Genomic DNA, 14937 nt, shown 5'->3' on the forward strand with positions numbered 1-14937 from the left:
CGCGCGCACGCACGCACGCACGCACGCACGCTCGCTCGCTCACTTCCAGCCCGGGACTCCAATCAGCTGTTCTATTATCTCGCCATACACACATTCCTCTCTGGCCGCATTGAATATGTCTGCTGATGTGAGAAATATGGTAATGAATGCGCTCCTCTGTTCATCACCGGAGCCCCAGGGGAGATGCAGCCCCCCCCCCCCCCCCCCCCCTCGCGCTGCTATCCATGACAGATGGGGCCGTGCTGGCGAAAGAGAAGCGAAATTTAGCGGGACATAAATCTTAACGCGTGACGCGTCGGCTCGAAATCGAGCAGGTCACCCGGCTCGATGTGCGCAACGCTAATTCGTCACACCCGGTTCCTACGGTTGCGCAATCATCTGTCCGAACCCCGCCCCCTTTGCTCCTCTGCTTCATCTCGAACAATCTCGTCCTCTCAGGGCTACGAGGACTGGCTGCGACACAAGGCCGACCGCTCCGTCAACGAGTGTCCGGTGGACGTGGTGCGGCGGGGGAAGGCGGCCAGGACGCAGAGTCACAAGCTGCGGGTGAGAAGCGGCTCGTCGAGCGGCGAACAGCGCCCGAGGCCGCCGGGCAGACGTCGCTCTGTCCACTTTTTGCTGCTGTCGTGCGCACGCTCTGTGGCCCTCCTGCAAGATCACGTGTCTATACGTTGTGGAATGTGAGGCGGGATTTGAATCTCTTCTGTGACCGCCGTCATAACTCAAAACACTCAGTCAAATCATCTTTACAGGGTCTTGAAATGGACAATTTGTAGTCGTTTGTTTTTATGTTCCAACGGCAAAAAAGAGCCTCAAGAAAAATTGCGCTCACGACTTCAATTTAAACTTAAAAACGATCGCATGTCGAAAAACTCCTCCGTAAGTCGAGGTAGCACGAGATGTTTCTTGTGGCGCGTTCCGTTTCCGACTGCACTCCGTCATACTTGGAGCTGTTCCTAATAGATTGCTCGCGCCCTTAACATTTTGGTGACCTTATTTAGCTGCATAAGAGGGTCAAATGATAGAATTATCATTTTAAAAAAAAACAGCTCTCAGTATGATGCACTGAAAATTCCGTTTTTGTTCGTTTTACTGTGTCACAGTGGCGCTTTTAAGCTTCCGCTGTGGTTTCTTAGTATTATAATTGAAGTTTATTGAGATTATTATTTATCGGAGTCGATCGGTCGGACAGAACAAAGTTTCGGGAGGGGAGAGAGAAACAAAGACAAAAGACAAAGCGCTCATTGTAAAACAGGATGAGAGAAGTCAATCATTACATTATCGACAACAATGAAAAAATATATAATATATATATTAAATAGTGCTACACCCCGTGAGGAAAAGACAGGACAAGGTAGAACAGGAAGAAGCATGCAGGACAAGGGTCGTGAACCCCCGCCCCCCCCCAACCCGCGATGCAGCCAGTCCCCGCCCAGCCCGAGTGCAGGAGGGTGTCCCTTGTTGGTCGGAAAGGGGCGCCCGCGGGCCATGAGAGGGGAGCGCCAACGCCAAGCAGTCATCCAGCCCCGGGGGTGCCCGGCCTCAGGAGCACTGCCATGCAACTAAGTGAGAAACCCCCCCCCACTTTGTTACTATGACTGGCAGTCATTATGCACTGAAATTCAAATACATAACCGAATACCTGTCGGTTAAAAGTGAGATTTGTTTCATCTCTTGCTGCTCCTCCTGGAAGTATTCCCGCCAGTCTAATCTTCACCGCTTCTAATCGCTCAGGGAAAAAAAAAAGTGTTCGTCAGGATCAATTCTACATTCACGTGCAGGGCAATGTGTCTCTTTCCATCTTGTTTTCTATTCTCCGCCTGACGCCACCCCACCCCTCGTCACGGGTCTCTCTCTTGTATGTTTCGTGGATCAAACGCAGCGGATTAGCGCGTGAGTCGGCAGCAGGAATAATGACGAATATATTAATCACGCAGATTCGCAGAGCATGTGTCATGTGTACGGTCGCCATGACGACGGGATTTTATCTGCGCCACGTAAGCCGCTCGCTTGGTATTATCTGTTATGCAACTTCGCAATCCCTTTAGAAAAGAAAAAACAAAAAACCCACACAAGCACGTGTCCATGTGAGCAAAAGGCCCGCCTGCCATCTATTATGGATGCGGCCGCCATGATGGGTCTGTCGTGTCGCCGTGGCAGGTGGGCGACATCGTGGTGGTGAAGGAGGACGAGACGTTCCCGTGTGACCTGATCCTGCTCTCGTCCGGCCGACAAGATGGCACCTGCTACGTCACCACCACCAGCCTGGACGGCGAGTCCAGTCACAAGGTGCCGCAATATGACGCACAGTATACATTCACTTCCAAATGATTTCTGCCGTCGTTGTTTTTCCCCCTCCCTAATAGTCAAGGCAATTTACGGTGAATAAAACGGTGACATTTTCTATCAACGCCAATTATTTTATTATTGAATTATTTACGCAGTAGGGCTGGACGTGAATCGGTGGTGACTCGAAGTCGTGTGGGCGTGGAAAAGGGATCATCGAATCAGAACTTTCAGACTCCATTTTTAGAATATCATACGACTTACTTTCATTGACTTTGTGACAAGCGCTGCAATGCGATTAGCTGCATTATGTATCTATATTGGCTTCACCAATATTAAGGATTCTTTTTTTGAATTGTATTTTTTTTTACAAAAAAACCCTTTAGTGTTCTAAATGACTATGCACACCATGAAAAAAAATTGCTTTTAAAGAAAAATACCTTAATTTCTAGTGTATAATGCGCATCCCCTCCCAAAAGAAAATCTAAAATCAACGGTGCGTATTGACAACGCGACAGCAATTGAGACCCAGCTGAAGCTGTACATCGAGCGAGACTGGGAAAGAATTCCACCTCCAAATCTTCAACAATTAGCGTCCTCAGTTCCCAAACGTTGATTGAATGTTGTTCAAAGAAAAGGTGATGCAACACAGCGGGAAACATGAGCCCGCCTCTCCCAGCTGTTTTGGAACGTGTTGCAGTCATAACATTCCAAGTTCATGAGGATTTGCTCAAAACAATCAAGTTGATCAGTTTGAACATTAGATAGTTTGTCTTTGTAGTGTATTCAATTCAGTATAGGTCGCACATGATTTGCAAATCATTGTTTTCTGTTTTTATTTGTTTAACACAATGTCCCAACTTCATTGGAATTGGGGTTGTACTTCAGGTTTTGTTCATATGGGTAGAAACAAAATCGTGCATTGTAAAAATGCATTATACATGGGTGCAAGGGTTTTCCGGAATTTTGAGCTCAACTTTGGGAATGCGTATTACACATGCGTGCGCATTATACGCGAGAAATTACGGTACCTGTCATTCCTGACATTACAGAGGGTTATTTTTTGGGTTTCTTTTGACGTACTGATCAAATGACAGGTTACATTCCTTGTTTTATTCCTGTTTATTCAATTACTGGTAACTGTAAAATGTTTGTGATTCTGTATATTAACCATGTGAAGCACTACGTGAGTCCCCTCTTTTAGAAGTGCTTAATAGATCAAATGTACTTCCTTACATAAGAGCCCCCAGTCATTGTCACCTGAACAACTCTTTGACTCGTTGAACTTGTAAGTCATGGCTTGCTAGTTTTTGCCTTTATCACATTTGAGGATCCAAGAATTTCCTCCCAGAGTTTCTGCCGTCCACCCTCACAGGACTTTGTTTAAAGGATGCTCCACGTCTTCTCTATAGGGTTGAGGTCCGGGGATGATGGTGGGCACACCATGAATTGTTGTCTCTTTATAGCCACAGCAGCAGCAACAACTTCGATGTTATGGGATCCTTGTTGTCTTGAATTATTTTCGTGCGGAAGCCACTGTTCTTCTTTTGAAACCAAGCAAGGACATTGTCACCAAACGACACCTTCAGGTAGCCTGAAGGGGCCTAGCATCTCACTCTCCGTTCTTCCTCCGCCAAATCCTGGCTGATGTTGCGACCACGTTGGGGCATCCACCAACCATCCAGAACTCCATTTAGCTGGACCATCCAAGGAAGTACGAATTCCATCAGTAAATACAACAGTTTGATTCTGATTCGAATCATTTTCAATTGTACATAAAACTGACTTGCTGAATAAACCTAATTTCCTGTAAGGAGGCTTACCTGGGTTAGGTAACCTCATGATCATACCCGTCTTATGATCGATGCCGATAGAGCTCGAAGTTCCCGTCTAAATCCCTGATCGCTATTCACGTTAACGCTAACAAATGTCTAGCGAATCACAATTGAATTGTTACTTCTTGTACTATTCCATGTCCAATTTTTCTTTTTTTTATCTATAGCCCCCTGGTGAAGTCCTGGTTGTCCTGTTTGTTTTCTTTTGGTCGCAGATTTTGTGCCAGCACCATAGAAGCACATGATTCATTTTGACTGGCGCGAGGGAAATGCGGTTGCCAAAGTCCTTCTTTTCACTTTAAAATGGCTTACGTTAACCAGGATCCCTCGGTAAGTCAAAATGGCGGCGGAAGTAAACAAATCATTGCAGCTCTTTTGAGAATGAAGTCGGTACGTTGAATGGTTTTCATTGAAATGCCAAAATTGGGATTTGCGATTCTTTTTTTTTCGAGCGTACTCGTGAGTGAATCCTTATTGCCACTCGTTCGTTCGTGGCGCTAGATGGCACTACTTGCACGAAAACAAATAGTCAAATGTGGTTGCTTAATCCTTTATGCATACTATCCGTGCCCCTTTTTGCTGCACTGATCTCCACTGACGCCACTGCCGCCAACCACACGCATGAGCGAGTACATACACGAACCGGACTCCACCCAGAAGAAGAAGAAGAAGAAGAAGAATCATCTTTTATTGTCATGAACATGCATGCATGCACACAAAATTTGTTCTCTGCATTTAACCCATCACAGTGAACACATGTTAGTGGAACACACTGGAGCAGGGGGCAGCTGAAGCGCCCGGGGAGCATTTTGGGGTATCGGTGTCTTGCTCAAGGACACCACAGCCGTGAGTCCGGGGGATGTTGGCGGATGGTCCAGTCGGGGTTTTTGAACCAAGGTCCCCCACGGTGGCAGGCGATGATCTTAACCATTGGGCCACGGCTGCCCGCTCACACGGGACCCCTGATGAGCTCCCCCCCCCCCCCCTCCTCCCCTTTCAGACCTACTACGCCGTAGCAGACACCATGGCCTTTCGGACGGACCGGGAGGTGGATTCGCTGCATGCCGCCATCGAATGTGAACAACCGCAGCCTGACCTCTACAAGTGAGTTTGACACGTTGGTGTCTGGGTGAGAATTCAAGCTCACTTTCCTCCACGGCCGCCTCGTCTTGTCTTTCTGCTTCGCTCAGATTTGTGGGACGTATCAATATTTACAAGGACAAAGAAGAGCCTGTTGCCAGGTAGGTTTTTATTTGGTTGATTCTATCTTCAATTTGCCGCTCTTCCAAATGTATGATTTTACACATAAAGAGGATGTTTTTTTTTGTCTCCTAAAATAATTTCTCTTCAAAATACGATACCATTTTTTTCATCATCTTTCTCTAATATTAAACATTTACTTTCATAAAATGTCAACTTTATTTCCATGAATGATTCTTGACTTGTTCTTGATAATAGAAGCAGTTTTCTTCATTGTCTGCTAATAATATAACTTGATTATTATAATGTCTGGCTTTCGTCTCGTACTAAATGAAACTTTGTTCCCCCCTAATTTTGGGACTTTATTTTCCTCGTTGTAACGGTCCATCTCATTCCGTCTTTTAGACCGCTCGGTGCCGAGAACTTACTACTCAGAGGAGCAACGCTGAAGAACACGCGACATATTTATGGTGATCATTTATTCTCATTAGTGTCTCGTCATGTTGAGTTTTGTTGTCATAGTAACCCATTGGTTGTTGTTGTTGTTGTTGTTGTTTCTGCCCACCTCTTTCGTCAGCTGTGGCCATCTACACCGGCATGGAGACCAAGATGGCGCTCAATTACCAGTCGAAATCGCAGAAGCGCTCCGCCGTTGAAAAGTCAGATCCGGTCTTCGGAATTAGTTTGAACGAAACGTTTCGTTTGGGGTGAGCCATCTCACCGGGCGTCTTTGTCTCCCCGCACAGGTCCATGAATGCCTTTCTGGTCGTCTATCTGTGCATCCTGATCAGTAAAGCGGTCATCAACACCGTTCTGAAGTACGCCTGGCAGCGGTCTCCGGACCGCGACGAGCCCTGGTACGACCGCAGAACGGAGCACGAGCGACAGCGACACGTGGTGCGTTCGGGGAGATTTTCGTTCACAATCTCATGACTGCTTGTTATTTTGGTCCAATTCAGATATTGTTCTCCTTTTCAAAGGCTTTATGGCTTTTGAATTTGTATCCACTCGTGACATTTACCACCTCATTCTTTTCCAATGACAACTTTTTTATAGTGACCTTTTCCTTTCAAGCTTCTTCTCAGAAATATTGCTCTCTCTCATTGTCATGTCACAACTTTATTCTTATCAAATGACAGCCTTATTTTGTTTTTTTATTCGCAGCTCATTTTTCCAATTGTTACTATTACGACCTTCTCCTCGGGAAATTACATTTTCTCATAATTACCCCTTTTTTCTCATGTCACATCAATTTGTTTAAACTTTGGATTTTGGTGAGTTCCAATTTTGTTCTTAAAATAACACAAAATGATTCAAAATCATTCCCATGAGATGAAAACTTGATTGTCGTGTGACAGCTCTTTTTTTTTTCTCCGTAATATTGCTTAGTTTTGGCCTTATTCTACAACTTCGTGAAATTGTAACTACGCTGATTAAAAAAAATAGATAGTTTTGTCGTAATACACACACATCAAATTCCAACAATGTTTTCCTAAAGTCATGCACCTTTCTGTTTTTGTGCAAATATGTGAAAATGTAGACCTCATTTTTGCCCTATTCTCGCAACATTACAACCTCATTGGCGTAATTCCACGATGGAATATTCTCGCAACGATGCGCTTTCCCGCCCGCCTTTAAGACGAGGCCCGGTGTTTTGGCTCAGGTGATCCGAGCGTTCACCGACTTCCTGGCCTTCACCGTGCTGTTCAATTACATCATCCCCGTGTCCATGTACGTGACGGTGGAGATGCAGAAATTCCTGGGCTCCTATTTCATCACCTGGGATGAGGAGATGTTCGACGAGGAGTCGGGAGAGGGAGCTCAGGTCAACACCTCCGACCTGAATGAGGAGCTGGGTCAGGTACCCGCGACCCTTTTCCGGCTCGGCTTTTACGGCGCGTCGCCATTCATCTCCCTCCTCTTCCAGGTGGAGTACGTTTTCACCGATAAGACGGGCACTCTGACGGAGAACAACATGGAGTTCATCGAATGTTGCGTCGATGGCAACGTTTACATTCCGCACGCCATCTGCAACGGTCAAATCCTCAGCGCTGCCTCCAGCATCGACATGATCGATTCCTCGCCCGGTGGCTATCGCAGAGTAAGTGTGCGTTAGTTAGGATTTGCCAAGCACGATTCCCGCAAAGAAATATTAGGGCCATGCTGAAACAAAACAAAACTAATTATTAGAATAAGGGTTGAATATTACTTACCGCAAAATCAAAATCGGACTGTTTTTATTCTGAAACGTTTGACCTTTCTGGTCCTATTATTGTAAAGAAATACATTTTTCTCCTAATATTACAACTTCATTCTCGTTCTCTCTTTCAAATGATGAATTTACGCCACAACAATTCCAACTGTCTTTGTGATATCGTGGCAGCTGTATTACTTTCTGGAAGCGTTTTTTTGTTTTTGTTTTCTTTCCCTTGCATCGTCGTTTCTGTTACTGCAATCGAAGAGTCGATTTCTTTTCTCTCGTCGACTTTAATGTGATGAACGTCAAGTTGAATGATGCCGTTGCTATTTTTTCCGAACAGTACAGCCGCCCCGCAGCTATCGCAGGTATACTGTTTCAAAAAGTATTAGTCCACACTGTATCCTGTCATTTATAAACGTAAACCCCCAATGTTGGCTTTGCGTCAAGGGTCCCCCGGCGCACATCAAAGCGATGGCAATTTTCATTTTTGGCAACTGTATTCATGTTGAGAAACTTGAAACTCGTCGGCAATATCCACCGCATAACGCAAGCCTGCCAAGCTACTCAAGCAAAGGAAAGTAGACCAAAGGCATAGAATATTTGATTGTGAGTCAAATCACAGCGTTCGCGTGATGAACTTCTTGAAATTCTGTGGCCGCAGGAGCACGAGGACCTGTTTTTCCGGGCCTTGTGTCTGTGTCACACGGTGCAAGTGAAGGAGGAGGAGACGGTGGACGGCATCAAGAAGGGCATCCGTCAGGGTCGGCCCACCTCCTTCTACATCTCCTCTTCCCCGGATGAGGTGGCTTTGGTCGAGGGGATGAAAAGGTCCGTGTTCTAAATGTCGTGTCGTGTATTTTTACAAATAGTTGTACCTGGAATAACTATACAGCGCTTATGTGCCGTAGCTTCGTATTATCGAATAGTCACGAATCCTCCAAATATTAGCCAAGTGGCCGATTCCAGTTGAATGCCTAAATCGGCCACCGTGGCCTGTTATTTTCCTTATTTAATGATGGACACGCCTCTAATGTAGCATATTTACTGTACATTCTGTAAAATGGTGTAACTGTGCTTCCTCTGTAGTCGAACCCTTACGGCAGGCAGTTTTTGTCCCCCCCACAAACCGGTCACCAGTCCGTCACGGGGCACATTTCCAAACGGACGACAACATTCGCAATCAACAGCGCCTCTGCTGGTCGTCGCCGGGCAATGCGCTTCTAAATGTGGCCAAATGCAATCAGTTGCACACAATTAACCAGATTGTTGGCAAGCCACTCATTTTTGGGATTGAAATATCTAGATACTGTGCAGTATGCCTGATATTGTCCACAATTAAATGCAATTCAATTCCAGAGCGTGTACACGCTGAGGTCAGTACGGCAAAAACAAGCCGCTCGTATTCTCGCTGCTCTATGTTAAGCGGGGGACGCCGTGTTAGCTTCGTGAACAGGTCGGAAGGTGTAGCGATTGCTTTATTGCCTTCCCAGCTCGACCATCACGAATCGGCGGCTTGTGTATCATCGTGGATTTGTCCATCATTCCTGTCCGCAGGCTGGGCTACACGTACCTGAGGCTGAAAGACAACCACATGGAGATCCTGAACAAAGACGACGAGATCGAAAGGTCGGTGTGCCGAGCGGTTGCCTTGGTTACACCACTCGCAAGGTGACGCCGTCGATTGGAGACGGGCGACGCGGCGGTGACGCGGGACCTCAATCCAATAGTTCTTTTCAAGTATCGTGACCATTTGATTGGGCAGGAAAAAAATAAGACGTTGGCAAACATCTGCTTTTACGTCGGAAAAAAAAGGTTCCACATTTTTGCCCATTTGGTGACATGTTGAGGACCAAAGCAGTAACTGATTATTTTTTTTGTCATTTGGAAAGAAATAATGTCTGGGTTTGTAATAAGGGAACGAGGAGTTTAAAAAAACCTTTTTTTATTTAGTATACCAATTCATCAGTTAATCGAATAAATCGTTGAGAGACGAATCGATTATTTCAATCATCCTTAGTTGCAGCCCCTACTTTGAACTTTGTGTATTTGTATTCTTCCTTTGACTTTCAAGGAAAGGAGTCCTCGATGTAAATGACAAACACCAACATGGGAGCTAAATTGGAACCTAATATCCTATAACTTGAAAACACAAATAGTCGTCAATCCTTCATTAACGGGCCTGGCAGTGGTTTAAGCAACATTCGCAACTTTCAAATGCTGTCAAAGTCAAAAAAAGAGGTTAACCTCGATTCAAAACATACTGTATATGCGTTTAGCGTATACGTGATACATGGGCGGTGTCGTACTCTCTTGAATTCTGAAAGCAACATTTGAAGATTCTTAAGCGAGGCGCACAAATGCGCACACACTGGCAGGGTTAACCGACGCGACACACAAAAGCTACGAAAACACTCGGATGTCACGCTAACTTCCTTTCGTGTCATCGGGCTGCGGTCTTGAGTCCCATTTTTCCCCCAAACAGTTTTGAAATTGTATTTCCAGATTTGACATCATTCATCATCACGGCCGCGCTCTTTGTAGGTTGCTTCATTTGAACGATGGCTTTTTGTCTTAAGTGCAAAGTTGGCCTCAAAAGGTTGGATTGTCTCTCCTCAACAAGAAGAAGAATGAAACACTTGATTGGTGAAGAGTTCCTTTCATGCCAACACTTGCTCCCCCCTCAGGTTTGAGCTGCTTCATGTGCTCAACTTCGACTCCGTCAGGAGGAGAATGAGCGTCATCGTGAGGGCCAGTTCAGGTCAGCGGGTCATCGCCGTCATGGACACAAACAACATGCGAATCCAATGTTTCCCAACCTCGATTGAGCCGTTGTGCATATTTGACTTGAGAAAAGTCTCACAGCGCGCCACCAAACCAAAAAGTAGACTTTGTAGTCCGAAATAACCCTAACTTGTCTCAATAAATGGCGAATGCACAAGTTAGGCGAACCTTCTGCCATCTAGCGGAAGGCCGTATAATACATGTGCCGTGGAGCTCGGTGGGCGGCGCATGTATTTCTTTCCAGGGACTAAATCATTCTTTTCCGACCAATGAAGTGAAATCGGACGATCTCTTACGCCAAAGTGACGTGGTTGGGAATCACTGTGTTCATCTATGAAGAGCGCCTTCCTGTACCGACACGTGATTTGCTTTTGCTTTTGTTTGTGCGTTTTCAGGAGAATATTTGCTCTTCTGCAAGGGGGCCGACTCGGCCATTTTCCCCCGGGTGGTGTCTGGCAAGCTGGCGCAGGTGAAGGCGCGGGTGGAGCAAAATGCCGTGGTGAGTGGCAAGCGGCGTCGAATCGGCCCGTGCGGTTTCTCACAACCGATCGGCAGGTGGTGATTTGTTGCAACTGAGAGCAGTTCTAAGACGGCGGTCAGCATCGAGTAGAATTGTGACGTGCTCCTGACTATTATTAACTCGTCCTCGTATTCCATATAATGCTCGTTTATTTTGCCAGCACGGCACCTGTTTAGGCGGCGGTGAGCCATCGGGGCCAGCGAGGCCTTCTCTTCTCTGCTGCCCTAAATGTACATACAGCCTCAATTCCAATATTTCTTCCATGAAAATGTCTTCCTCAATTCCAATTCTTCATGTTGTAGCATTTTCTCTGGGCTGCGCTGCTTCCGGCGCGTGTGCGTACGTTCTTTCAATCACATTTCAGCCTTTATGTGCCGCCTTATCCATCCATCATCCATCTGCGGAATCGGCAGCGCTGGCCGACACGGGCATTTATGCGTCCTCCGATCGGCTGCTCAGAACACCTTTGACTAGCAAAACGCGTCCGTCGGAGATCTGTGGACGTTAATGCATTGGTAGAAAGTTATTTATTGCATGAGCCGCTCCAGAGGAGGTCCACGGCATCCACGGTTGTCATTCCCAGTGACACATTTCCCAGGGTTCAGCCCATCGGCTTTTCAATCTTTGTACCGCAGTCTGGCAAAAGGGAAGGGCATTGATGAACATTCGTGTATGTGCAGTGAAAGTGATAATTGTGAAGGCATAGCACGAACAGGAGTTAGCGAGCGGCTAACGGGCTAATCCGTTTGTCGCCCTCCGCGGTAACAGGAGGGCCTGCGAACCCTGTGCGTGGCCTACAAGAGGCTGTCGGAGCGCGAGTACCGAGAGGCGTGTCGGCACCTGACGGCCGCCAAGCTGGCCCTGCGGGACAGGGAGCAGAGGCTGGCTCGGGCCTACGACGTCATCGAAAGAGATTTGGTGCTCCTGGGCGCCACGGCGGTGGAGGACAGGTTGGTCGCACGGGCGCGAGGGGAAATGAGTCACCGAGTTAATAAGGTTGCCGTGACTCATTGGGAAAAGCGCGGCCGCCTCGTCGCTTTGGGGAAAAGGACAATTGTCTGGCCTTGTCGGGGAGTGCCGTCCTAGTTTCTTTGTCTTTACGCCGCGACGTGGCAGAGGCTATTGATGATCAGGCGGCGCTCGGTGCTCTGATCAACTGGGGATGGGGCGGGACAGTGGGCGCTTGCGCATTTATCACCACTCGCTCACGGTCTCGAAGAATGCTTTAACGCCGAAGCGTTTATTGACTTGTGGACGCGCAGGCTCCAGGAAAAGGCGGCCGACACCATCGAGTCGCTGCACAAGGCGGGAATCAAAGTTTGGGTGCTGACCGGGGACAAAATGGAGACGGCGGCGGCCACCTGCTACGCCAGCAAGCTGTTCCGCCGCAGCACTCGGATCCTGGAGCTGACCAAGAAGCGCACGGAGGAGCAGAGTCTGCACGACGTTTTGTTTGAGCTGCACAGGACGGTTCTCAGGCAGCGATCCATTTCTGGGTGAGGGCCGCAAATCGGGCCTCCACATAATGAGGCTCTGTTTGCTTTTTCTCATATAAGCCCCGTAGGCGCTGTAGTTTTTCCTCATTCGAGGGCTAACAAGTACCGGTGTTTTCCCACGCCGTACAAAGCCATGATTATAAAAGTTGCAAATGCTCAATGACGTCATAATCCGACCGCAATGTTGACATTCAAACCTTTCTGACAGTGTCAATCCAAACGCCGCCTCGCTGTCTTTATTGAGGCGGAATCAATCTTCGGTTCCTAACGAAGAGGCGCAGAATCTCTCGAACAAATGCTTCCCGCAGGTTGTCCGTCGACTGCCTGGATTTCGGTCTGATCGTCGACGGCGCCACGCTGTCGGCCGTCCTCGAGCCCGAGCGGGACGTCGCGGGCCACGCCGGCTACCGCGAGGTCTTCCTGGAGATCTGCGGCAACTGCAGCGCCGTGCTGTGCTGTCGCATGGCGCCGCTGCAGAAGGCGCAGGTGAGCGAGACCCCGGCACGCTCCGACGGCAGCCGCTGTTACTGAACCGGTGGAATTTCCCCCCTCCGATCAGATTGTGAAGCTGATCAAGGCCTCCGAGGAGCACCCGATCACGCTCGCTGTTGGCGATGGAGCCAATGACGTCAGCATGATTTTAGAAGCGCACGTGGGCATTGGTGAGCTCGTTTTGCTGCTCTAACGCGATTAGACCTTCAGTTATTGTACAAAATGTTTTACAAGACAAACCAATCCAGTAAAAACCTTGTCTTTATTTGCACATTCCCGGCATTTTGTCTTGTTTAAGCAAAAAAAAAACATCATCATCAAAAAAAGCGGCTCAGAAAATGGAGGGATGGATGGAACACACAGTTAAATTGTCAGTGTCAATCAAAATGAGCATTGGTGTACTTAATGTCCCAGCCTGCCGAGTTACACGGTGTCTTTGAATCAGTTTGTGTGTGTCTCGCAGGGATAATGGGCAAAGAGGGTCGCCAGGCCGCCAGAAACGGCGACTACGCCGTCCCCAAATTCAAACATCTGAAGAAAATGCTGCTGGTTCACGGCCATTATTACTACATACGCATCGCGGAGCTCGTCCAGTATTTCTTCTACAAGGTAGCGGAGTTTCAAAACGGCTGCGATGATCAGATTTCGTTTCCACTTTCCACTTCCCACTCGGTCGGCTTTATGGCGCACCGTAGAAATGTGTAGATCCTCCCGTTGACTCAAGCTCCTTATTTTCCATCTTTCCAGAACGTATGCTTCATCTTCCCGCAGTTCCTGTACCAGTTCTTCTGCGGCTTCTCCCAGCAGGTGACTCTTTTAACTTTGCAACTCAGCGCTGCCGCAGCTTAGCCTTTAGTGGCCTGAACAATTGGCACAACAGATAGATGTTATGCGCGCACGCTTTCGGCAACGGCCCCTCCTCGGTGCATTTAAGGCCCCTGTTGTGCTTTGTCCCACGCCAGCCTCTGTACGACACGGCCTATTTGACCTTGTACAACATCAGCTTCACGTCACTGCCCATCCTCCTCTACAGCCTGGTGGAGAAGCATGTCACCATGGAGACGCTTAAACGGGAGCCCTCCTTGTACAGGTGCGGGAGATCGATGCAGATTGACTCACAAGACAAAACCAAATAGATGGTTGCCAAGGCAACTGCTGGCGCTGTAGCTTCTAACTGTAAGGCCGTTTTGGCCAATGACAAGCCGGAATGAAAGGAAAAGGAGGAATTGCAAAAAGGATTTGGCGTTGCGCTGGCCGCCCGGTTCGCACGTTTGTATTCCCGTGCGGAGTTTGCGTGTCGTCCCAGTGCTTGTGTGGCTTCTCTCCGGCAACTCCAGTTTCCGCCCACATTCCCCAAAACAATCCAAGACTCTAAATTCCAGTTGGCCACTTTCGACGCCACCCTCTTCTTTCCTTCAGAGACATCGCCAAGAATTCCCTCCTCTGCTGGCCAGTCTTCCTGTACTGGACATGCCTGGGCGTCTTTGACGCCGTTGTCTTCTTCTTCGGCGCCTACTTCCTGTTCGACAACACCACCTTCACCAGCAACGGCCAGGTGAGCCTCTTGGAGAGCAAAGGTGTTTGCGCGAGGGGCGGGAGTGCCAATACCGTATTTCCTCACATAATGGCATCCGTGCCCGAATGAATCGCCGGGTGCCTTTTGAAGAAACAAATTCGCCTCATTCTGATTGACGTGGCCATACGTCATTCCTTCCGCACTCTTCGTCGCCCTGCTGCGAAGAGGGTTAGGGTCGCCAATAACTTGACACCCACGCGAAACATTGTGGAATTGCTCCTAGATGCCACAAGATGGCACCAGAGCAATATGTTATATTAGACATGGCTTTGGCCTGAGTATGAAAACCCCTGAGTTAGCGGAGTATTCCCTCAAAGGCCTCCCCACCTCACGGTGTGCTGTGAAAGTAATTGTCCAAACGGGGTCACTGTTGCTCAGCCCCGATTTGGTGTTTTATTTGGACAAATTCTTGAAATACTTTGCTCTCTTTGATGAGGCAATGTTAATGCTTCAAAAAACATTTGTTTCAAATCAAATCTGCCAGACGGCAGCAATGTAATCCTTGATATACAATAACAACATTCACGCATTGAATATTTTGTTCGACTGTA

General features: G+C 47.8%; 1 protein-coding gene across 15 annotated transcripts in view; it reads left to right on the plus strand.

The window, feature by feature from the left end:
- Positions 1–14937, plus strand: part of LOC133487172 (phospholipid-transporting ATPase IH-like) — a 131878-nt gene that overhangs the window by 108232 nt on the left and 8709 nt on the right. For 9 of the 15 annotated variants that reach the window (XR_009791230.1, XM_061793313.1, XM_061793311.1 and 6 more), the window contains 21 exons: positions 439–546; positions 2161–2289; positions 5122–5225; positions 5312–5362; positions 5727–5791; positions 5899–5980; positions 6068–6218; positions 6985–7182; positions 7249–7422; positions 8183–8349; positions 9076–9147; positions 10206–10279; positions 10698–10801; positions 11591–11772; positions 12085–12318; positions 12627–12804; positions 12878–12980; positions 13256–13419; positions 13558–13617; positions 13773–13900; positions 14230–14365. Coding sequence is in view for 14 of the 15 variants with exons in the window: in XM_061793313.1 (XP_061649297.1) it covers positions 439–546; positions 2161–2289; positions 5122–5225; positions 5312–5362; positions 5727–5791; positions 5899–5980; positions 6068–6218; positions 6985–7182; positions 7249–7422; positions 8183–8349; positions 9076–9147; positions 10206–10279; positions 10698–10801; positions 11591–11772; positions 12085–12318; positions 12627–12804; positions 12878–12980; positions 13256–13419; positions 13558–13617; positions 13773–13900; positions 14230–14365 (2664 nt within the window). In the remaining variant the exon portion in view is untranslated. The remainder of the gene's footprint in view (positions 1–438; positions 547–2160; positions 2290–5121; positions 5226–5311; positions 5363–5726; positions 5792–5898; positions 5981–6067; positions 6219–6984; positions 7183–7248; positions 7423–8182; positions 8350–9075; positions 9148–10205; positions 10280–10697; positions 10802–11590; positions 11773–12084; positions 12319–12626; positions 12805–12877; positions 12981–13255; positions 13420–13557; positions 13618–13772; positions 13901–14229; positions 14366–14937) is intronic. The other 6 variants (XM_061793316.1, XM_061793317.1, XM_061793320.1 and 3 more) reach the window with 2 other exon arrangements.

The sequence above is a fragment of the Phyllopteryx taeniolatus genome, chromosome 12, assembly GCF_024500385.1.
Source record: "Phyllopteryx taeniolatus isolate TA_2022b chromosome 12, UOR_Ptae_1.2, whole genome shotgun sequence".
NCBI classification, from domain to species: domain Eukaryota; kingdom Metazoa; phylum Chordata; class Actinopteri; order Syngnathiformes; family Syngnathidae; genus Phyllopteryx; species Phyllopteryx taeniolatus.